We start from the raw sequence: 25,726 nt of genomic DNA, 5'->3' as shown, positions 1-25,726 counted from the left end.
ATCTGTTTTTCTAAATTTGGTCATGGCTTACTAGATCACTCACAAATAGTTATATCATTTGCAAGTATGTCCTTGCATGAGGATAGTAATAGTAACAAATATTATAATGTGTACATGTGACTAAGAAATCCAGCAAATTTATGGTTTCATAATTTAGGAGTCCTTGTTGTATTTTTTCCATCCCTAGTTTATGATGTCAGTTTTTAGGGAACTTGTTTTAGAATAAGAGCATATATTCTTAATCTCCCTCATTATTCCTTATAAATCTGTCTCTGTTTACTACCTATTCTCTTCTTATCAAAGGCACAGTACAGACTTGAAGTGTTTTCTATGTAATGTGACCTAAGACATATCCTTTGTGAATAAGGAGAACTGTATGTTTGTGTGTGTATATGTTAAATTTTCAGTCATTTGCTATTTTAGTGATATAATAGATGAAAAGAAATCCATTTTCATTACCTTAAATATAATCCTATAAATATTAAAATAGGGTATTTTGCAGCAACGAATTTATTGCTTTAATCCTTCTATATTTTTCTTCAAAAATATTTAATACTTTGAAGACAAACCACAAATGACTAAAGCTTCTTAATAGTTTATATTAACACTATACTTTTGAGTTTTCCAGACATCTGAGACTTAAATGAGTTGATGATTTAGTTATACGGTTTCATAATGTGGGAGTAGTATTCTGAAAGTGACATTGTGAAGGAGTCAGTTTAGTCTACTTGATTAAATTCTTCAATCTCTATTCCCACTAGCTTCCCTCTAGAGCTGTCCTACTTTAAAACCTGCCTGCTGCATGTGATTGGAACCTCCACAGGTTATCCCCTCACAATTGAAGCACAGGTGGGCTACCAATCAATTTGGACTTCCCTCGTGAAGTCATCATCATTCACCAATATTAATTGCGTGCTAATGGTATACAAGCAGTGAGCAAAACTTCTGCTTTATGCTCTTTATTTTCAAAGGTGGTTTACATACTGGTGCTATCAAAAGGGCACTTGAGTTCTAAACTTCCTTGGGAAAAATTACAGTGGCCACCTTGCACATAAATGTTTACATTTAAATATTAACTGCAATAAATACTGATGAGAGTAAGTGTTAAATAGTAATTCAAAGAGGTGATGTTCTTAAATTTCTGAATTTTTTTGTTGTTGTTCAGTTGCTAAGTTGTGTATGACTCTTTATGACCCCATGGGGTCTTTATGACCCCAGTACTTCCGAATTCCCTGTGCTTCACTGTCTCCTGGGGTTTGTTCAGATTTATGTCCACTGGGTCTGTGATGCTATGTAACCATCTCATCCTCTTACTGCCCTCCTCTCCTTTTGCCCTCAATCTTTCCCAGCATCAGGGTCTTTTCCAGTGAGCCGGCTATTTGCTTCAGGCGGCCAAAGAATTGGAGCTTCAGCTTCAGCATCAGTCCTTCCAATGAATACTCAGGGTTGGTTTCCTTTAGGATTGACTGGTTTGATCTTCTTGCAGTCCAAGGGACTCTCAAGAGTCTTCTCCAGCACCACAGTTTGAAAGCATCAGTTCTTCAGCACTCAGCTTTCTTTAGTCCAGCTCTCACATAGGTACAAGACTACTGGAAAAACCATACCTTTGACTATACGGACCTTTGTCAGCAAAGTGATGTCTTTGATTTTTAATATGCTGTCTAGGTTTATCTTAGCTTTCCTTCAAAGGAGCAAACATCTTTTAATTTCATGGCTGCAGTCACTATCTGCAGTGATTTAGGAGCCCAAGAAAATAAAATCGGTTATTGCTTCCACTTTTCCCCCCATCCATTTGCCATGAAGTGATGGGACCTGATGCCATGATCTTCAATTTTTGAATGTTGAATTTTAAGCCAGTTTTTTCACTCTCCTCTTTCACCCTCATCAAGAGGCTCTTTAGTTCCTTTTTACTTTCTGCCATTAGAGGGGTATCATCTGCGTACCTGAGGTTGTCGATATTCTCCCAGCAATCTTGAGTCCAGCTTGTGAACCATTGGAGCCCAGCAATGGATTGAGCCTGTCATTTTGCATGATGTACTCTGCATGTAACTTAAATAGAGTGACAATATACAACCTAGTCGTATTCCTTTCCCAAGTAAATTTAGTCATGTCCAACTCTTTGTGACCCTATGAACTTTAGCCTGCCAGGCTCCTTTGTCCATGGGATTCTCCAGGCAAGAATACTGGAGTGGGTTGCCATGCCCTCTTCCAGGGGTTCTTCTGACTCAGTTTGAACCCATATCTCTTATGTCTCCTGGATTGGCAGGTGGGTTCTTTACCACTAGCACCACCTGGAGACCCCTTTCTGTATTATACACATCTATACTTTTATCACACATTTTATAATTTTATTTTATACTTTTATTTTATACCTTATTTTCTTGGGCTCCAAAATAACTGCAGATGGTGACTGCAGCCATGAAATTAAAAGATGCTTGCTCCTTGGAAGAATAGCTATGACACATTGAAACATGTATATTATCATATATAAAAACAGATCACCAGTTCAGGTTTGATGCATGAGACAGGGTGCTCAGCGCTGGTACACTGGGATGACTCTGAGGGATGGGTTGGGGAGGGAGGTGAGAGGGGGGTTCAGGATGTGGAACACATGTATACCCATGGCTGATTCATGTCAATGTATGACAAAAACCACTATAATATTGTAATTAGCCTCCAATTAAAATAAATTAATTTTTAAAAAGGAAAGAAAGCTATGACAAACCTAGACAGCATATTAAAAAGCTGAAACATTACTTTGCCAACAAAGGCCCATCTAGTCAAAGCTATGGTTTTTGCAGTAGTCATGTATAGATGCTAGAGTTGGACTATGAAGAAAGCTGAATGCCAAAGAATTGATGCTTTTGAACTGTGGTGTTGGAGAAGACTCTTGAGAGTCCCTTGAACTGCAAAGAGATCCAATGAGACCATCCTAAAGGAAATCAGTCCTGAATATTCATTGGAAGGACTGATGCTGAAGCTGAAACTCCAATACTTTGGCCACCTGATGTGAAGAATTGACTCATTGGAAAAGACCCTGATGCTGGGAAAGATTGAAGGCAGGAGGAGAAGAGGATAACAGAGGATGAGATGGTTGGATGGCATCACCTACTCGGTGGACATGAGTTTGAGCATGCTCTGGGAGTTGGTGATGGACAGGGAAGCCTGGAGTGTTGCAGTCCATGGGGTTGCAAAGAAACAGACACGACTGAGGGACTGAACTGAACTGATACTTTATCAGTGCTATTAATAGTATCACTGGAACCTTAATAGAATTAATTCCATTTTGTGTACCAGTATTCTGAGGTTGCTTTTTGGAATGCTCTTTTATATTTTCTTCTGGTGACAATACCCCATTCTATCTTTCCTCTTTCCTAACCTACCTGCTGCTGCTGCTGCTGCTGCTGCTGCTGCTGCTGCTGCTGCTGCTGCTGCTGCTAAGTTGTTTCAGTCGTGTCCAACTCTGTGCGACCCCATAGACGGCAGCCTACCAGGCTCCGCCATCCCTGGCATTCTCCAGGCAAGAATGCTGGAGTGGGTTGTCATTTCCTTCTCCAATGCATTAAAGTGAAAAGTCCAAGTGAAGTCGCTCAGTTGTGTCCAACTCTTAGTGACCCCATGGACTGCAGCCTACCAGGCTCCTCCATCCATGGGATTCTGGAGTGGGTTTCCATTGCCTTCTTCACCTAACCTACCTAGTCATCCCTATTACTTTTAGTTTGTCAGGACTGCTGAAAGCATAATGAAAATAACTAATTATTGTTTCTTTCTTTCTCTGTCATCTCTACCCCTCTATCATCTCTATCCCTCTATCATCTCTATCCCAACTGAGATCTTCAGTTGGGAAGATAATACACAAAATCAAAATAATTGAAAGTATGATTAAAAGAAAAAAAAATTGATTTTCTGCTGATAAATTTAGCTTTTATCTTGTCTCTGCAGCAGGAATTTTATGAATATCCTTTTTATTGAAGTTAAGTTGATTTACAATATTGTATTTACTTCAGATTATAGCATAGTCAATATTTTTATAGATTATACTCCATTTAACATTATTACAAAATGGATGCTATAATTTCCTGTCCTGTACAATATAGCCTTGTTGTTTATCTACTTTATACATAGCGGTTTGTATCTCTTAATCCTCTACCCCTAGCTTGCTGCTTCCCCTTCCCTCTCCCTGATGGTGACAACTACTTTATCCTCTGTATCTGTGAATCTGTTCAGTTTTGTTACATACATTCATCTTACTTTTTAGATTCCACATATAAATGCTAACAGAGTATTGTCTTTCTCTGACTTCTTTCACTAAGCATAATGCTTTCTAGGTTCATGAATCCGCATTGCTATAAATGGCAAAACTTCATTCCTTTTTAAGGCTGAGTAATATTTCATTATGTATTATACATTGTATATTATATATAATGACTTTAAGATTATACACAGTGTCCTTAACTATTAATATTCCTTTTGACCTTTCAAAGCTGCTTCTAAATTACCTTTGGAGCATTTGTGAATAACATATTAGTCTTATTACCAAAGGATTTATAATACCTAGCTAAATTATTTAGAATTATACCTGTTTTTTCCTTTGCATAACTCAATTTTTTCTTATAATAGTAAATTGCTATTATTTAATAGGGTGGCAATATAGTGGGAAAGTATTTTTTGATAGTCTAATGCAAATGATAGTAGTACTGATCATGAACATGGAAGTCATGTTTACTAAGTTGAAATAGCGATCGCTTCTCTCATGCTACTCACTTTGATTTTCTCTTAAAGTTTATTAATATACATTCTATCTATTAAAAAGGTGCTCTTGATTGCCAACTACAGTGGTCCCCTGTTGTCAGTCCCTTTGAATTCTCAGATGCTTGTAAACCTTTTGATTATTCCTTTGCTTTTAGATCTTCCTTCTCTTTTCTCATCTCCCTTCCTGTGGCTTCTCAGAGCAGGCTTCCTTAGTGTTTTTTGTTGTATCCACTGGCCGCTCTTAGTCTACTTGACATTTCTATGTTTAGTCCCAAAATTAAAATAGTTTCTATTGTTTTAAAAGTTATTAAAACAATATTTTAAAACAAAAAATGACGAGTTAGAAAAATCCAAGAAATATAAAAAAGTATAAAGGAGGCAAACAAAACAAAACAACAGCCCCCAAAACTCATCACTTAGAAGCAAAAATTATTACTTTTGAACAGAATTAATATTATAAACAGAATACACTTTAATTATGTACATAAACAGACAAGGGTTCAGTTCAGTTCAGTTGCTCAGTTGTGCCTGACTCTTTGCTACCCCATGTCCCAAAACCCATGTCCATCGAGTTGGTGATGCCATCCAACCATCTCATGCTCTGTCGTCCCCTTTTCCTCCTGCCCTCAATCTTTCCCAGCATCAGGGTCTTTTCCAATGAGTCAGCTCTTTGCATCAGGTGGCCAAAGGATTGGAGTTTCAGCTTCAACATCAGTCCTTCCAGTAAATACCCACGACTGATTTCCTTTAGGATGGACTGATTGGATCTCCTTGCCATCCAAGGGACTCTCAAGAGTCTTCTCCAACACCATAGTTCAAAAGCATCAATTCTTTGGCACTCAGCTTTCTTCACAGTCCAACTCTCACATCCATACATGACTACTGGAAAAACCATAGCCTTGACTAGATGGACCTTTGTTGACAAAGTAATGTCTCTGCTTTTTAATGTGCTGTCTAGATTGGTCGTAACTTTCCTTCCAAGGAGTAAGCATCTTTTAATTTCAGTGATTTTGGAGCCCAGAAAAATAAGGTCTACCACTGTTTCCACTGTTTCCCCATCTATTTGCCGTGAAGTGATGGGACCAGATGCCATGATCTTAGTTTTCTGAATGTTGAGCTTTAAACCAACTTTTTCACTCTCCTCTTTCACTTTCATCAAGAGGCTCTTTAGATAGCTAAATTACATGTAAGTGAATTATGGTATAATTCACAATCTTTTAAACTACTCTCTTCATTAAAAAAATCAGCATCATTCCGTGTTAATATTGATATTGTCCATATTAATTGTACTTTGTATTTCATTGCATGATTTTATCATGCTTTATTTAACCAATCCCTTATCAATGGACGTTTTATTTCTCATTTATCTCTTTTAAAAAAAGTTCCAATGAATTATTATTATATATATTTTTTTGTGCACTTGGGTTTCCTGATATAATTCTCAGAAGGATCACTCACTCAAAAGGTTATAGAGTTTAAAAATTTTGATCTATGTTTTACCCTCCCACTATCATAATGTGAGAGGTTCCATCCATTTCATCAAAGCTTTGTCTATTCTCATCTGTCTTTCAAATGTTGGTTACTCTCTATATATCTGTCCTTGATTTTTTTCTTCTTATTCTTTGTTCTATCTGGGTATGATTCACTTCTGGGAATGTTATTCACTTCTTGGAATGTTATTTCCACCTATAAGAGCTACAGGAGTCTGTATGGATGCATCCAAAGCATTCCATGTGCATCATACAGACCTTCATACAGTGAACGTGCCTAACGTAGGCACTGAAAAAGGTGAACGTTACCAGAGTAGCGGTCATCTTATACAAACATTAGTCGAGGGAAATGCTAAGGGAATACTTAGAACATAACTGCTAAATAACTGAGTATTTGAAAGACTGTTACATGAACGATGAACTGTATCATTTTTTTATGTTACATGGAAATAGTAGAGTTTTGCATGAGGAAAGAAACTTAAGTTTTTAAAATTTCCCTATTGGATACAATTACTTAGAAATGTTTCGTTTTAGCAGTGTTGGGTTAAATTCTTCAACTTCTGTTTATTTCACACTTATTTCTATTTATTCCTCTCATGAAAATGAGAGAATCAGTCAGGTGCTCTCTAAAGAATTTTGCAGCTCTAAATTCTATGATCTTTAATTTCTAGAGTATGCTTTAAAATTTAAATTTCTTGTTAACTTTGCTTAATATTTAAATACTTTGAAGTTTTCAGTTCTCTTACTGACAAGAAAAGTTCATTGGTTTTGAATTTGAAAAGGACTGCTTGCTCTGTATAAGTGAGTGAAAGTGAAAGTCAGTCAGTCATGTCCGACTTTTTGCGACACCATAGACTATACAGTCCATAGAATTCTCCAGGCCAGAATACTGGAGTGGGTAGCCTTTCCTTTCTCCAGGGCATCTTCCCAATCCAGGGATCAAACCCAAGTTTCCCGCATTGCAGGCAGATTCTTTATCAGCTGAGCCACAAGGGAAGCCCAGGAATACTGGAGTGCGTAGCTTATCCCTTCTCCAGCAGCTTTTCCCGACCCAGGATTCAAACTGGTGTCACCTGCATTGCAGGCAGATTCTTTACCAACTGAGCTATCAGGGAAGCCCTCTGTGTAAGTGAAGGGTTTAAAAAAATGTCCTATTAATGATTCATGCTTCTTGAAAACCGTGAAAAATTATCCTTTACCTTTCTTGGGGAAGAAAGAAATTTGAAGTAGAAAAGATGTGCCAAAATATCATCAAATATAAATTTTTTATGGAAAGGGTATATCTGGCTTTGTTATTTTGAGATATAAAATTAGGTCATATTTGGTTAGCATTGACAGAGGTACATCCTGTCTGGATATTCCAAAAGTATGGCATTTCTCCTCGGGTTCTCCTCCCAAGTTCCATAGGGTTACTTAGACTAAATGGTTTAATTGGTCCTTAATATCTCTAACCAGTTGCCACCTTCAGTGAGAATTAATGGGACTTCAGATTCACTAATTCATTCTTTCCTCCAATTCTACTTAATGCCTATTATTAACTGCTGGCTCAGTGATAAAGAATCTGCCTGCCAACACAGGAGACGCAGGTTTGATCCCTCGGTCAGGAAGATCCCCTGGAGAAGGAAACAGCAACCCATTCCAGTATTCTTGCCTGGGAAATCCCACGGACAGAAGAGTCTGGTGGGCTACATTCCATGCAGTTACAAAGGAGTTGGACCTGACTTGGGAACTAAACAGCAACAACAAAGATACTACTCTAGGTACAAGTAATATAGCAGTGAAAAAAGAGATAAAATATGGACCTTATAAACTAGATATCTCCCTCATGGTTGATCTCAACAACTGTTTAACTCTAGAAAACTTAACATATTAGTCTCAGTATCTTCTACCACCAAGTAGAAATCTCTTGGCATCCAGGGAGTTGGGTGATGCAAGCTGCACTGGAGTTTGTGACTACTCACTATTATTTGGAGCAAGGCCCTGTCCACCAAAGTTTTTGATCCTTCCTGGTTTATCTGTACAGGTTAATCCAGTCAGCTACACAGCTTCCTTCTCCACATATATGCATACCAAAATCAGCCTTGAGACTTGAGTGTATACTTCAAGTTTTCCTCGCATAGAGTAGGCTCTCTAGTACCTAAGTGACTCTGTCAGAAAGGTGTTTAGTGTCATTCACATGATGGATGTCAAACCATCAATACACACACACACGCACACACACACACACACACGCACACACACACACACCCACACCCACACCCGCACACACGCAGAGTAATCTGGTGGCTGCAGCTGAGTCTGGAAAAGGGTCCAAACTCTCCTCCCATCTATGGGGTTTCCTTTCAACAGAGAATGGAAGTGGGAAGCCTAATGCATCCCTGCTTGTCTTCATTTAGGGTGCCATATGCCTTCAGAAATTATTTAATGACTTTACATCTCAAAGCAAAAGGATTTGGGTGCAGCTTCCCTTCTTCCTAAAATGCTCTCATGATCCTATATAAATGAGAGGATGAAAACCGATGCCCCCTAATGTCACTTTTCACCATCATCTTAGCTCTATGGTTTTGTATTGCCCCAATAATTTGTTTATTCTCTTGACTTAGAATTGGGTACTTGTGCTCTGCATAATTACAAAACCGCACAAGTGAATCTTTCTAGAAAATGAAGTCAACCTTATTAAGGTAAATTGATCAGGTCACATCTGGGTATAGACAGTTGTCAACAAGTTAAAAAAGGAAGTTCCATCTTTATGTTCCACTAGGTACCAGGCAGCGGTGTTCTTATAGCCCTCCCTCCTCCTCTTCTCTTGGTTGCCTCCATAGCCTCAGTTTATAGCATTTTCCATTTTTCATGGCTGCTTTCACATCATTGAAATGTTTTCACCGAATACAGAGTTAGGAAGAGACACGCCCAACTAGTTCTGGCAAATTGACATAAGCCCCAGTTTCAACACACCATTGTTGTCAGGTCATATGTGGTAAAGTCATGGGCTTCATCTAAAATATCCCATAAATTTTTTTAAAAATAAGAAGTTTGGTTTCTATACGTAGTATGCTGCTGCTGCTAAGTCACTTCAGTCGTGTCCGACTCTATGCGACCCCATAGACGGCAGCCTATCAGGCCCCCCCATTTCTGGGATTCTCCAGGTAAGAACACTGGAATAGGTTGCCATTTCCTTCTCTAATGCATGAAAGTGAAAAGTGAAAGTGAAGTCACTCAGTCGTGTCCGACTCTTTGCGACCCCATGGAGTGCAGCCTCTGCCCATGGGATTTTCCAGGCAAGAGTACTGTAGTGGGGTGCCATTGCCTTCTCCGATATGTAGTATAGGTATATGTTTATTCATGAGCAATGAATAAAGCATTTAATGAATAAAGTGTTCATTAAGCAATGGATATATAAAGAAATAAAAATTCTGTTTACTTCCTGATAAAAACAAGTTACATATGTCTCTGGACCCTCTCTGTGCTTGTGCCTCCCTTCACAAGACATGCTGTCTATGTTTCACTTAGCAATACACATCCTATCTTCCTCAAAGTTCTCTCTCCTCTGAGCTAGTTTTTAAAATTTCTAGCCTACTTCAGCATAAAATTCTTTAAAAATGAGTTTGAATTTGTTGTCATTTATTTATTCAGCACTTACTGAGCTTTTAATATGCCAGGTACTAGGAATGAGAACGATTGTACAGACCTTATTACTGCCTCTAGAGCCTATCATAGGCATTATGTACCTGATTATACAATTAGTTATTTAACTGAATTTTTGAAAAATGTTATAAGGAAATATAAGGTGCTCATAGAATATATGGGCTTCCCCAGTGGCTCAGTGGTAAAGAGTACACCTGCAATGCAGGGGAGGCAGGTGATGCGAGTTAGGTCCCTGGGTTGGAAAGATCCCCTAGAGGAGGGCATGGAAACCAACTCCAGTATTCTTGCCAGGAAAATCCCATGGACAGAGGAGCCTGGCGGGCTACAGTCCATGGGATCTCAAAGAGTCAGACACAACTGAAGTGACAAGCACCCACACAGGCATGCATGCATAGAATGTATACTGGTGATGGTATGTGATAAAATTAGACATATTTGATACATATGATTACATGGTGGCATAAGAGGAAAAAACCCACAAGCTTTCTTGTGGAAAGCAGTAGGGAAAAAAGCAAAAGCTTTCTCTAAGTCTTTTTTGTATCACATATGCCAGTGTCCCAAAAGTCAAAATAAGGTACATGGCCAAGCCAGGATTCAAGGATTAGAAGAACAGATTCTACTATTTGATGGGAGAATCTCCTAAAATACTGTGGTCATTAAAAAAAAAATCTGCAACACTATTTCCATTTGTAAACTTCTGTGTAGAAATGTTAAAAGTGTTTTCCTCTTTGCTTTCAGATGTTTTAATTTTTTCTTTCCTTCAGTTTCACAGTTTGAGTTCCATCAACTGTCTTCATGGAAATCTTTTTTTCTTCAAAAAGTCTTCAGTTTTTCCAGGCAACCCTTCTGTCTTTAATTACCACAATTCTCAGAATGAGCCACTTTCTACATATGTACATGTCTTTCAGATTAATACAAGACAAGTCTAAATCTGGAAAATTTTACAGTTTTACTTTTTTGCTCAGTTCAGTTCAGCTCAGTCGCTCACTCGTGTCTGACTCTTTGTGACCCCATGAATTGCAGCACGCCAGGCCTCCCTGTCCATCAACAATTCCCAGAGTTCACCCAAACTCATGTCTGTCGAGTCGGTGATACCATCTAGCCATTTCATCATCTGTCGTCCCCTTCTCCTCCTGCCCACAATCCCTCCCAGCATCAGAGTCTTTTCCAATGAGTCAACTCTTCGCATGAGGTGGCCAAAGTACCTCCAAAGAAATCTCAGGGCTGATCTCCTTCAGAATGGACTGGCTGGATCTCCTTGCAGTCCAAGCGACTCTCAAGAGTCTTCTCCAACACCACAGTTCAAAAGCATCAATTCTTTGGCACTCAGCTTTCTTCACAGTCCAACTCTCACATCCATACATGACTACTGGAAAAACCATAGCCTTGACTAAACGGACCTTTGTTGGCAAAGTAATATCTCTGCTTTTCAATATGCTCTCTAGTTTGGTTATAACTTTTCTTCCAAGGAGTAAGCGTCTTTTAATTTCCTGGCTGCAGTCACCATCTGCAGTGATTTTAGAGCCCAGAAAAATAAATTCTGACACTGTTTCCACTGTTTCCCCATCTATATTCCATGAAGTGATGGGACCGGATGCCATGATCTTAGTTTTCTGAATGTTGAGCTTTCAGCCAACTTTTTCACTCTCCTCTTTCACTTTCATCAAGAGGCTCTTTAGTTCTTCACGTTCTGCCATAAGGGTGGTGTCATCTGCATATCTGAGGTTATTGATATTTCTCCCGGCAATCTTGATTCCATCTTGTGCTTCTTCCAGCCCAGCATTTCTCATGATGTACTCTGCATGTAAGTAAAATAAGCAGGGTGACAATATACAGCCTTGACATACTCCTTTTCCTATTTGGAACCAGTCTGTTGTTCCATGTCCAGTTCTAACTGTTGCTTCCTGACCTGCATACAGATTTCTCAAGAGGCAGGTCAGGTGGTCTGGTATTCCCATCTGTTTCAGAATTTTCCACAGTTTATTGTGATCCACACAGTAAAAGGCTTTGGCGTAGTCAATAAAGCAGAAATAGATGTTTTTCTGGAACTCTCTCTCTCTTTCCATAATCCAGTGGATGTTGGCAATTTGATCTCTGGTTCCTCTGCCTTTTCTAAAACCAGCTTGAACATCTGGAAGTTCGCGGTTCACATATTGCTGAAGCCTGACTTGGAGAATTTTGAGGATTACTTTCCTAGCGTGTGAGATGAGTGCAATTGTGTGGTAGTTTGAGCATTCTTTGGCATTGCCTTTCTTGGGGACTGGAATGAAAACTGACCTTTTCCAGTCCTGTGGCCACTGCTGAGTTTTCCAAATTTGCTGGCATATTGAGTGCAGCACTTTCACAGCATCACCTTTCAGGATTTGAAATAGCTCAACTGGAATTCCATCACCTCCACTAGTTTTGTTCGTAGTGATGCTTTCTAAGGCCCACTTGACTTCACATTCCAGGATGTCTGGCTCTAGGTGAGTGATCACACCATCATGATTATCTGGGTCATGAAGATCTTTTTTGTACAGTTCTTCTGTGTATTCTTGCCATCTCTTCTTAATCTCTTCTGCTTATGTCAGGTCCATACCATTTCTGTCCTTTATCGAGCCCATCTTTGCATGAAGTGTTCCCTTGGTATCTCTAATTTTTTTGAAGAGATGCCTAGTCTTTCCCATTCTGTTGTTTTCCTCTATTTCTTTGCATTGATCGCTGAGGAAGGCTTTCCTAACTCTCCTTCCTATTCTTTGGAACTCTGCATTCAGATACTTATGTCTTTCCTTCTTTCCTTTGCTTTTCACTTCTCTTCTTTTCACAGCTATTTGTAAGGCCTCCTCAGACAGCCATTTTGCTTTTTTGCATTTCTTTTCCTGGGGATGGTCTTGATCCCTATCTCCTGTGCAATGTCATGAACCTCCGTCCATAGTTCATCAGGCACTCTATCAGATCTAGTCCCTTAAATCTATTTCTCACTTCCACTGTATAATCATAAGGGGTTTTATTTAGATCATACCTGAATGGTCTAGTGGTTTTCCCCACTTTCTTCAATTTAAGTTTGAATTTGGCAATAAGGAGTTCATGATCTGAGCCATAGTCAGCCTGTCTTGTTTTTGCTGACTCTATAGAGTTTCTCCATCTTTAGCTACAAAGAATATAATCAATTTGATTTCAGTGTTGACCATCTGGTGATGTCCATGTGTAGAGTCTTCTCTTGTCTTGTTGGAAGAGGGTGTTTGCTATGAACAGTGAGTTCTCTTGGCAAAACTCTATTAGCCTTTGCCCACTTCATTCCACATTCCAAGGCCAAATTTGCCTGTTACTCCAGGTGTTTCTTGTCTTCCTACTTTTGCATTCCGGTCTCCTATAATGAAAAGGACGTCTTTTTTGGGTGTTAGTTTTAAAAGGTCTTGTAGGTCTTCATAGAACCGTTCAGCTTCTTCAGCATTACTGGTTGGGGCATAGACTTGGATTACTGTGACAGCTCATATCCTACCAATTTCCCTGAAGCAAAGTGTCAAGGCTAATATTAGTTAAGATGAGGTTAGGAGATCAGGAGCACAATCTTGTCTTTTGCATTCATTTTTTAAAGTATCCCAGAACATATGTTGATCTCTTTTCCTTATAAAATAAAATAGCAAAGCATGAATATTTGAAAATAATAGTGAAAATTGCAAGCTTTTGTAATTACAAAAATGCATGCTTTATCTCACCTTACTTTTCTCCTGCTGTAACATGCACCTCACATTATTCCCCAGAACTGTTCTTCTATTTTTGTGTGATTTATCTTGTTTCTCTGGATTTCCCACTCCTCCATTTCCCATTCTCTAGTTTAATACTCAAGTCCTTCTCCATGAAACTTTCCTTGATTGCTCAGGTTACCTTTGATTTCACTTTGTTATGAACTCCTACAGCATTTAATGCGTGATACAACACAAGAATATTAGCTTTAATACAGTTTTTTTCCTACTTTTTATTTGTTTGATTGCTTGCTATTTTCTTTTCTGGCATTTGATTTTTGAGCAATTGGATGACTATCTTTTTCTTTAAGTGCAGGGATCATATCCTATAAGCATTTCTTATTATTCCTGTTTCTTGACTGTTTTTGACTAGATTCCCTTTGAGCACCCTAAACATCCAACATCAAGCTCTCTTACAATCTATCAAAATGGGAAATTCTCTTTTTTTTTTCTTAGAAAATACATGTTATGAATCCTAATAGTGAGGCTTATTATCCTCCAAGATAAAAGCTAACATTGATATCTCAAGGTACAAAGTAATGTAGTTGTTATGTTTTGCTCAAGATAGTGTTATAAACGTATAAGAGATAGTATATTTTAAAATATCCCACAGTATCTTCTAAACTAGTAAACCTCAAACTGTGGTTTCTTTGATGAACAACTTTAGCACATTCAAGATTTTTATTTTCTGTATAGCATAGTCACAGTCACGTGGTCTTTGGTTTTGTAATCATTACATATATGGTCTTAGCGTCAGGTGACTATGACTAACATTGGTGTGGCTTATTAATTCTTTCAGCAAAATAGCACAAGAAACAACAGTGCAGTAGTGGTAAGTAGCCTAATAGTATCTCTTTGCAATGTACACATATACACACTCACTTAACACCCTCTTGGTTTCTTTTCTTGCTCTCTATAGCTCTAATCTCAGAAGAGAATTTCTGTTGGACTTACAGCTCTTTGATGTGCTATGATAAATGATGCCTTGTTGTGTTTTCTGATTCTTTTAGAGTATGCGTGGAATTAAAGATCACATGCTTATTCAGCTTAATGTACTTGACCTTTCCCCATGATTGACACGTCTAAATAAATGGCTGTAGCAACTCAGTAATTATGCACCAGCTGTGTTATATTCGTTTCACAGAAAACACACACAGTTCTCTTCAAGAGTAGATAGCTTGACCCCTTTCCTGCCAGCTAAATAAAGCAGAGTAGTTAATTAGTATTATTATGAATCATAGTAGGATTCCTTTCCATCCCCAAATGCATCTCTTTTCTGAAAGCATTTTGTAAACACTCAGTATACTATGACCACGGACACATAAAGTGTTGTTTCAGTTCTGGTATTTCTTACATAATGAAAATATTTACAATAATTCTGGACCTGCTCAATATTCCACACAATATAAGGGTCAGAAATCCAGGATTCGTTAACAAGATTTGTGTTCAGAAAGCAGTATTACCTTTAATGAACCCTTTGTTTTTCTAATGGGGAAACTATTTCCCCTCAACTGACATACAAGTAAATTTCAAATAAATTCTTGTGTTCAGTGCTTATTTCTTTTAATAGCAGTGTTGCGTTCTCACTTCTTTAAAATATATTCATATCTAAATTTTTATTAAATTGGGTTTTTTAACATTATGTAAAATTAATTCTTATTGACCATTTTGATGAATTTAAGAAATGCTCATTGGAAACAATTCCTTTTTAAAATAAAATTCTGGACTTCATCATAAAATAAAAATTGTTCTGTATCTAATCTTGAAAAATAATTCCAGTTATGTTTAATAAGTCATTTCAGAACCATGTCATTTATCACTAAGTTTCTTGAATTCTTTATCTTCTTAAGTGGTATCTATTAAATTTTGAATATAATATTGTAGGAAATTTTTATGATAACATTAACCTGGAAATGTTACTTGTATATGTTTTTCTACAGAGTGTAAGGTGTTTCTCTAATTTCTTAGGCCAGGCTTTATATAGTTAGGATTAGAAAAGTTAGCAATATATCGAAAAGCTGGAAGACAATGAAATAAGACAGAAAATTTGTCTTCCTCTTTCTTTAAGCCATTGAGAGTGAGTAGCATGAAGCGGGAAGGGAACTAACCCGTGTCTACCATGTGATACAACATGTTCAGTATTTTATACCAGTTATATTATCTCACATAATCTTTGTAGAAAATCTCCTAAATCTGTTGGTAAATTTTTAGTGCATATAATATTTAATTCATCCTAAAATCAAGCACAACATTTCTGTATCAAAGGAGGACTATTATTATTTATCAGCAGTAACCACATTTGTTCTTCACACCCCATTCTTCCCCTTCAGCATAATGAGATGAGAACCAGATGGTAATATGCATAGAAGGGGAGCCCCAAAATTATGAGTCTGGAAATTTATATAGGAACTACTATACAACAGTCTTTTTCCACCTTGAGAGGCAGATACATCTTTTCTACCTTATGTAAAAAAATCTCAGGGAAGATAAGGGTAAGATCCCCAGTTTAAACCCTTTGGAATACAAACCAGTAGCTCTTGGACTTTTATTATCTTTTGAAATGTAAACATATAAACCTGGGAGATAAGTGTCTATATCTCTTTGAAGGTCTCTATTTTTTAGGCAATCTTTAACTTTCAAAATTTACCCTTTAACCTAGGTTTCACTTTATTTGGTATATAAGTCTCTAACCATACAGATAATATTTTCTCTATTTCATAGCCATGAATTATGGTAATTTCAGTATATCTGCACTGAAATATGTGGCCATTAACTTTGTTTCTATTCTTAAGTTTTTTAGTGTGTTTAGTAGCATAATGCATCATTTTGTCTGTTATCTATGCATTTTACTAAAAATGAAAAGATTTATATGTGCAATAAAAAATTTTTAAGCATTAGAAACTATTGAGCACCATTCTAGATACTTGGGATACATCAGTGAACAAATTAGAGATCCCTGCTCTTCTGAAATTTAAAAGCTTTCAGAAGAAACTAGAAATTCAACACTAAACATTTATTATGCTTATGTAAATAACTTAGTATAGAGAGTTCCTGGGTGGTAGTGAGAATGCCAAGGAAGCCAGTGTGGCTGGAGTGGAGTGATGAGGGAATCAGCAGAGGAGGCGATGGAAGAGCTGGCAGGAATGGGGAAATCTCAGGGGATGTGCGGATCTCAGAGGGTCTCATAGAGCGTTAGAGAAACCTTGGCCTTTTCTCTGAGTGAAACAGGTTAGCAGAAGATTTAGCTGAGGAATGACATAATCTAACCTGCCTTTTAAGAGGGCTACATTAGCTGCTGCATTTAGAAGAGATTGTAGGGGTTAAAGGTAGACTCAAGAAGACCTGTCTGGAGGCTAATGCAGTAATTCTGGTTGGGTGTCATGTGGCCTGACCAGAGCAGTGAAATGAAATAATAAGCAGACAAATTTTGGATATATTTTGAAAGTTGTCCCAACAGATTTTCCAGTGGATTTGGTTGTAAGCTTACGAAGAGAGGTAAAAAATGATTCCAAGGTTTTTGTTCTGAGCAACTTGACAAATGTTTTATCATTGACTGAGATAGACAAGATTCTGGGGGAACAGTTTGTCTGGGGAGTTGGGTTGGGATAGATTAGGAGTTTAGTCATGAACATGTTGATCTTGAGATGTCTTTTAGACATGCAGTGGAGGTATCAGGTAAGCAGTTGGATATGCTAGTTTGGAGTTTGGGAAAGAAGTTTGAGCTCGAGATAGAAAATTGGGAGCTGCTCACATAAGGTTGTATTAGCGGCAGATGGAGACTTTGTGTGTCCTGAAGCTTAAGCAATTTTGAGGATTCTCTAAGAGAAAGAATTCAAAATTTGAATTCAAATTACATCCAAAGGTGAATATTTATAATGAGAAAAATCAAAACACTTATTTGGAAACTGATAAGCAATACAAAATAATAACATTTGGAGAAATGGCATAATATTTTTAATAACTGCCTGACATACCTCTGCTCAATGGACATGAGTTTGAGCAAACTCTGAGATAGAATGATAGGAAAGCCTGGTGTGTTGTAGTTCATGGAGTTGCAAAGAGTCAGACATGGCTTAGTGACTGAACAATGGCAACAACGTATATCTGTAATACTTTTCTTCCAATATTCTTGAACTTTAATGTCAAATATTTTAAAACATTATTTTCTGTAGAGAATATGGAAAGTTAAATCAGTCTTTATCATGATTAATTAAAATTTAATTTTTACTAGTGATAGTCTAGAAAGATTTCTTTCATCTTTACAACTTATTTACAATTTTATGAAAATTTTCAGGGTTGTCTTAAAGTTTAAAACTTCTATGAAGCTTCTTGCGTATATAACCTGAAATATTTGGAAGAATTTTCCAAAGACTAACTCTGACTCTATGCAGTTGAAACCATGCTTCTTTTCTATTGACCACATGCTTCCAATACTAGGCAGATTATGATACCTCTGCATATTATGACACCATTTCAGCCCCGAACATTCGTGTCACAATGTAGTACAATGAGTACTAAGCCACTGGAAACTATTCCTACTTTAGGATGGTCGGGATAGCTAACTAATAATTTACTCATATCTGGAAGTGATTGTGAATCACATAAATATGTTCATTTAAACCCAACCTAAATATATCTCCAACTCTATTTCCTCTTGTTATTGTTGTTTAGTTGCTAAGTCATGTCCAGCTCTTTTTGTAGTCCCATGGACGGTAGCCTGCCAGGCTCCTCTGTTTGTGGGATTTTCCAAGCAAGAATACTTGAGTGGATTGCCATATCCTTCTCCTGGACATCTTCCCTACTAGGGATTGAACCCGTGCCTTCTGCATTGGCATATGGATTCTTTACCACTGAGCCACCAGGGAAGCCCCTATTTCCTCTTAGTTTCCCCAAAATGTTTCCAGATACACAATGCCTCCCCCCAACCCCTCCGCATTGTGAAGGTATTTTATGTTTACAAATTTTCCTAAAATATATGACCGTGAGAACACAATCTTTTTTTTAATTAAAAGACTTCACTTTTCAGAGCAGTTTTAGGTCTGGGGAGATTATACAGAAAATACAGAGTTCCCATCTGCTATTTCTCTCCCCTGCACACAGTTTTCCTATTATTAACATTTTGCATTAGTGCAGTACATTTGTTACAAATGATAAACCAATATCAATAGATTATTATTAACTAAATCTCATAGTTGACATTTGGATTTACTCTTTGTTTTGTATATTTCTGTGGGTTTTGGGAAGTATACAATATTACATATACATCATTACAGTATCATCCAAGATAGTATCACTTCTGTAAAAATGCCTGATACTCCACCTCTTCATCCCTAATCCCGCTCCCTGAACCCCTGGAATCTCTGACATTTTTAACTGTCTCTGTGGTTTTACCATTTCCAGAATGTCATATACAGGTTAACATCTTAGAGTATGTTGCTTTTTCACTGACTTCTTTCACTCAGCAATATGAATTTAAGTTTCCTCTGTGTCTTTGTTGTTGCTGATACTCCATTGCATGGGTGTACCACAGTTTGTTTATTCACTCACCTAGTAAAGGACGGAGAAGGCAATGGCACCCGGCTCTAGTACTATTGCCTGGAAAATCCCATGGACAGAAGAGCCTGGTAGGCTGCAGTCCATGGGGTCGCTAGGAGTCGGACACAACTGAGAGACTTCACTTTCATTTTTCTCTTTCATGCACTGGAGAAGGAAATGGCACCCCACTCCAGTGTTCTTGCCTGTAGAATCCCAGGAACGGGGGAGCCTGGGGGGCTGCCGTCTATGGGGTCGCACAGAGTCGGACACGACTGAAGCAGCTTAGCAGCAGCAGCAGCAGCAGTAAAGGACATCTTGGTTGTTTCCCGGTTTTTGATGATTATAAAAAAAGCTGCTATAACAATTTGTGTGCACGCTTTTGCATGGGCATTAGTTTTCAACTCATAGTGTCAAATGGCTAGTGAGTAAATTAGCACTTAGATTAGGATCTAGACACAGACTTTACACCTTTCACAAAAATTAACCCAAAATGGATCATTTACCTAAATGTAAAACAAAATTATACAACTTCTAGAAGATAACATAGGAGAAAATCTAGGTGACCTTGAGCTTGGAGGTGACTTCTTATATGCAACAACAAAAAGCACAATCCATGGAAAAATCTTGATAAATTAGACTTCTTTACAATGAAAGCTTCTACTCTGTGAAAGACACTGTTATGGGATTGAAAAGACAAGCTGCAGACAGGAGAATCCACTTGCAGAAGGGAACTGATAAAGGACTGTGGCCCCAAGTATACAAAAAACTCTTAAAATTCAACAATAAGAAAATAATCCAGTTACAAAATAGGGAAAGATCTGAAGAGAAATCTCAGCAGAGAAGATATATAGATGGTAAATACACATATAAAAAGAGGCTCAACATCATATGTCATTAGGGGATTGCAAGTTAAAGCAATTAGATACCATTACACATCTATCAGAATGGCTAAAATCCAAAACATTGACATCAGCAAATGTTGGCGAGGATGTGGTGCAATAGGATCTCTCATTCTTTGCTCACTGGAATGAAAAATGGTACAACTACTTTGGAAGATAGTCTGGTAGTTTCTGATGAAAGTAAGCCTAAGTTTACCATATAATCCATCAATTAAACTAATAGTGAAAAACCCAAATGAGTCTTTTCTTTTTAACCAACCCTGTAGGATTCTGTGTCAGGAAATTCCTTCAGAGTGTTCTTTCTTTTCTGAACTAAAGATGTTAGGTCAGCTCTGTGTCTTGGCATCCTCTTCTTATCTGAATATATTTGGATATAGTTTCAGATTGTTTATTTCAGCCCTGACTTGGCGACTTCTTAGGATGTTACTTCTGGCAATTGCCCATGATAGTCACATTCTACTAACAAAGGCAATATTCATTACCCTCAACCACACCGTCTGGACTGGCCGGTCAGGTCCACGATTCTCCTTATCTTTGTCTTTCTGGTAATCAGTTCAGTTCAGTTCAGTTTCTCAGTTGTGTCCAACTCTTTGCGACCCCATGGACTGTCTGGTAATGGCTTTCTTGATTAACAATTGTTAGAAACCTTTTCAACCTTTAAGGCTTAGCTCTAGGAAATAGTCACTGTCTAAACTTACACAACTTTTATTCATTTCCCTATCCACTGAAACTGCTCTCAAGAAAGTTACAGATAAACATGAATTTCCAAATGTAATAGCTAATTTTTAGTCAATTTTGTTTGACTCCTTTATAGCGTATAAGCTGGTAACTCTCGCCTTCTTAAAACTCTTTTTCTTTGGTTTCTTTTAAAATTTTTAAAATTGTGAGCTGAAGCATACATATAGAAAAGTGCACAAAGTTTAACAAATATTCTTAAAGCAAAAACTTGTATCATGAAACAGAACATTTTTAGCACCCAGAAGTTTTTCCTGTGGTAAGAAGCAAGCAAGTTTAATCTCCCATGTTTAATTTAATTGGAAATTCACTCTTCATTTTTTAAAATTGTTTCTTAAGTCTTTGATTTTTTTCTGTAACTCTTTAGTGTTAGTTTTATGCAAGTCTCAATCTTTGTTGCTTTATACCCTCTCCATGATTAATAGCCTTCAACTTACTAGCATAGAGGATTACAATGTAGTGATGGCCAAGTAATTCAAAATTATTAATGTTAAATACCAATGTTTGTGACTTATTTTAAATATTTAACTTTTTGGTATGTCCTGTTATCTTGTAAGGTAAGTTCTCCTTCCTAGAGCTTCCTCAAAAGGTTTCGGTTATTTTCGTTTTAATTCATTCATTAATATTTTATTTTTATATGTTTTAAAGCTACAGTCCATTTACAGTTATTACAAAATATTGGCTATATTCCCCGTGTTGTCCGATATATCTCTTAGCCTGTCTTATGTCCAGTAGTTTGTACCCTCCACTCCCTCTCTTCTATGTTACCCCCACCATTGGTGACTGCTAGTTTGTTCTCTGTATCTGTGAATCTGCTTCTTTTTTCATTGTATTCACTAGTTTATTGTATTTTAGTTTCCACATGTAAGAGATATCCTACAGTATTTGTCTTTCTCTGTCTGACTTATTTCACTTAGCACAACGCCTTCCAGATCCATCCATGTTGTTGCAAATGGCAAAATTTCATTCTTTTTTAAATGGCTAAGTAGTATTTCATTGTGTGTGTATATATATATATACACACATACAGGGCTTCCCTGATGGCTCAGTGATAAGAAATTAACCTGTAATATAGGAGATGCATGAGAGGAGTCTTTGATCCCTTAGTCGGGAAGATCCCCTGGAAGAGGGCATGGAAACCCACTCCAGTGTTCTTGCTTGGAGAATCCCATGGCAGGCTACAGTCCATAGGGTTGGAAAGAATTGGATATGACTGAAGTGACTGAACACACACACACAGATATAAAGCACAACTTTATCCATTCATCTGCTGATGGATACAGGTTGCTTTCATATCTTGGCAATTGTAAATAATGCTGGTTATTTTTATTAAAAGTTTTTTTGTGTTAATTTTAGATTGTTCCAGTTCTGTTAAAATAATGATGTTGGTAATTTTCAATTTTTTCAGTATATAGATTAAATCATGTCTTTTTGAGGGGGTGGGTTCACATCTTCAAATTGTTTCTAATATATACATTCAGAGCAATATACCACATTTGTGAATGTTAGTTTTTATATAAACTGGAGAAGGCTGAAGCCAGCTGATTTGTAAGAATTAAATAATGTTTTATGTATATTTGCATCCCTGATACCCATCTCAATACCATTCAATAACTTGTTCATTTCAGTAAACATTTGCCAGGCATCGGTTATATGCTAGGCACTGTGTCAGGTGACGAAGATACAAAATAACTGACACATGGACCTTCCCCAGAGAAGATTCATAAGAAAACTACTTATAAGTAAACAACTACAATCAAGTGCTTTGACTTATATGATTAAGCACCAGAGGATGCTAAGGGGAAAAACGGTCATGTGTATTTAGACTGAGGGAGTATGAAAAGTCTCATACATGGCATAATCCTTGAACTAAGACTTGGGAGATGAGTTAGGTATTCATCAGGAAAGACAAAGATATTTCATACAATTTGGAGAACAGTACCAACATTAAGTGAAAGAGAGACTTGAGAACACCTGGCAATTTAGGAATGAAAGGATACATGCTGCCTTATCCTGTGTGTGGCAGAGTGGAAGCCTAGAGAAATAGGCAGATGTCCGCTATTGTTTGGCTTTATAGATACTAAAAGCTTTATCCTTTAGGCAACAGAAAGTAATCAATGAGTCTAAAACAGGGGAGTAATGTAGTCAGATTTGCATTTTGGGAAAAAATGGCATCAGTATTCAGAATGGGACAAGATTGGAATTAGAGAAGAACATGCTAGGGAGAATGCTCTAATAGTCCTGGTGAGAGACGAGGGTCCAAATTAAGACAGTGACACCAGTGATATTGAGGAGAGAATGAATCAATGAGATGTATAGAGGACCTGGTTACAAACTGGGTGTGCTTTGAGATGACTAGACAGATCTTGCATTTACTGAGATAGATGTTGGATAGATGATACCTGGGGGGCAAAGTTGATGAGTTCCGTGGAATTTAACATGCTTATGGAAGGATATCTAATAGATGGTTATGTAAGTCTACAGTGTAAGAGAGAATTGGTGTCAAATCCTGGGGATCCCAATCTTGAATGAATAAATAGAAAGAGAGCCAGAAAAGGAAACTAATTTGAGCAAAAAAAAGAAAAATAAAGGAGTAGAGAAAGTTAACCTAGAGGAAGTTAAAGTATAGAGAAGAGAATGGTTAATAGTATCAAGTGCCACAGATAGAAACAGTAGAGCCTAAAAATTCCACAGGATTTGACATTACTAGGATCTTGGTGAAATCTGTTTTAATTAGAGATAATGATCGTTTCACACACTTAACTGTGAAGGGAAGTGAACTGGTAAAATAACTGGTTAGTTAAGTGCAGCGAGAAAATAGAATAAAAAATTTTTAATGAAAAAAATATAATTATAAATTATGGGGAATGGACACAGGGGATTATTGTGATAGTTAATAAAATAATGGTGGTTATAAAATACTGTATAACCAAATACTTAGTATTGTAGATGTTTGATAGACCTATGCACCAAAGTACACTGCTAAGCTGCAAGCTTATCACATCATAAATACTCAAGAACCATTTGATGGATTGAATTGTATTGGGTTTCCAATAACAAGTAAATAATCATCTTCTGTGCCTTGGAATAATTCAAAGTTTAATTTGTGTATTTGCTTCTGATAAAGGTCATCGGACACTGTTTATTGGAGTTCATGTGCCCCTGGGAGGAAGAAAAAGCCATCGACGTCACAGGCATCGTGGTCATAAACACAGAAAGAGAGACAGAGAGAGAGATTCAGGACTAGAGGATGGAAGGGAGTCACCTTCCTTTGGTAAGAATCTTCCTCTTTGTTTTAATTAAATTTATCGTTGTAATATTATACTTGTTTAGACAATCCATAATTAGCAGTAATGCTTCATACTCATAAAATTGTTTATACCTTTATAAAAGATGTTGGGCAGATTGGGGAAAAGTGGGAGAGAGAATGTTTAATCTTTTTCTCTTGTGCATCTGTTTTGTAAAGGTGAGAATTAGCTTAGATTTGTGATTGAGGAAATACACTTAAGTAGTAGAATTTATTGTATTAATTCTTGATAATTTATACAAATAATAGTGCTTGCTCTAAGTAGTTTGAAAATCCAGACAGAAATGTCTTTATCAAGTTCCCATTTAAACTACTGCTGATGCTCTCCAAATTTCACTCTTAAGATGTGAAATTTCTACTATTTTGAATGTTTTTCTTTTGAAAGTGTACAGTTGACCTTTGAACAATACAGATTTGAAGTTGGAGTGTCTACTTGTACATGAATTTTTTTTTTCAATAGTAAATACCACACCACTACATTGTTTGTGTTTGGTTGAATCCATAGATATGGAATCAGATAGGAGTGACCATAAATTATATATGAATTTTCAACTGGGAGGAAGGTCAGTTCCCCTAATTCTCACATTGTTCATGGGTCAACTGTATACAGAATATCAAAGCACAGTGATATGGAAGTTACTAGCAATTCCTGAGTGCCATGAGAGTCTGTGTATATGACATAATTAAGAACTTGACTTTCAGTTGTCTGACTGTCCCACTTCCTATGAGCTCCTTCACTGCGCCTTGTTCACTTACTCACCTGTAGTCATGCCTCGTCTGAAGTCACTAAGGCATTCATTTTGCTCTCTGACCACAGCTTCTCTCATTTGCTTGTTCAACTACTTGGCCCCTCTCCTTTTTTTCTATCCATGTTACGTTTATTTCCTTATCCTACTCTGATTTCATGGCCAATTTTAGTAGTGCTTTTGCTAGTATTCTAAATTACCTTAGCTTCCCTGTTTTAGTTTTATCCATACCTTCACCTCTACCTTAAAAACCATATTTATGTTGGGGCTCCTCCACGTGCCTACTTCCCCTGGTAGGCATGCTCGGCAAGATATAGTCATTCAACAGGCAGATTGTAGCAATTTATATTCATTACTCAAGTGGGAATTCCCCAGTGGTCCAGTGGTTAGAACTCAGCACTTTCTCTGTCAAGCTGGGTTTGGTTCGTGGTCAGCACAGGTGTGCCCAAAAAAAAAAAAAAAATGTTAGTAATGTCAACTTTCAACACTTTCTCCCAATTCTATTGCATTTTTTCAATTTTTGTAATAATTATTTTTCAATCTCCTTCATCCTTCTCTAACATCTCTTTTGTCACAGTCACTTAGCAGCCACTTTCTACTTCAAAAGGAAAATATGTCACCAGAAAAAATTCACTCACCTTCCCTCTCATATAGACGTAAACATATACCTATATCTGCAACTATGCTTTTCCACTTTAACAATAAGGAAGTTTTCTTTTCAATTATGTTTATTTCCTATTCCCTCCCACCTGGAAATTTATACATTTTATAATCTAGTTGATTTCTTCTTCTCAACTGGATTATTGTCATCTGTCCTTCCAACTGCCTCAAACCCACATTCCCCTGTCAGATTGTATTCAAATTTGAGAGTAAGTTAGCATATGAAGTTTGG

The 25,726-nt window shown here is 37.2% G+C and overlaps 1 protein-coding gene across 2 annotated transcripts in view; it reads left to right on the top strand.

Moving 5' to 3' along the window:
• The window catches only part of SLC4A10 (solute carrier family 4 member 10), a 343,935-nt gene that overhangs the window by 135,840 nt on the left and 182,369 nt on the right, over positions 1–25,726 (top strand). For both annotated transcript variants that reach the window (XM_069574340.1, XM_069574339.1), the window contains exon 3: positions 23,909–24,055. In XM_069574340.1, coding sequence (XP_069430441.1) covers positions 23,909–24,055 — 147 coding nt within the window. The remainder of the gene's footprint in view (positions 1–23,908; positions 24,056–25,726) is intronic.

This window comes from Ovis canadensis, chromosome 2 (genome assembly GCF_042477335.2).
Source record: "Ovis canadensis isolate MfBH-ARS-UI-01 breed Bighorn chromosome 2, ARS-UI_OviCan_v2, whole genome shotgun sequence".
Lineage (NCBI taxonomy): Eukaryota > Metazoa > Chordata > Mammalia > Artiodactyla > Bovidae > Ovis > Ovis canadensis.
The sequence above is the reverse complement of the archived record's forward strand: the minus strand, read 5'-3'. Positions and strand labels throughout refer to the sequence as shown.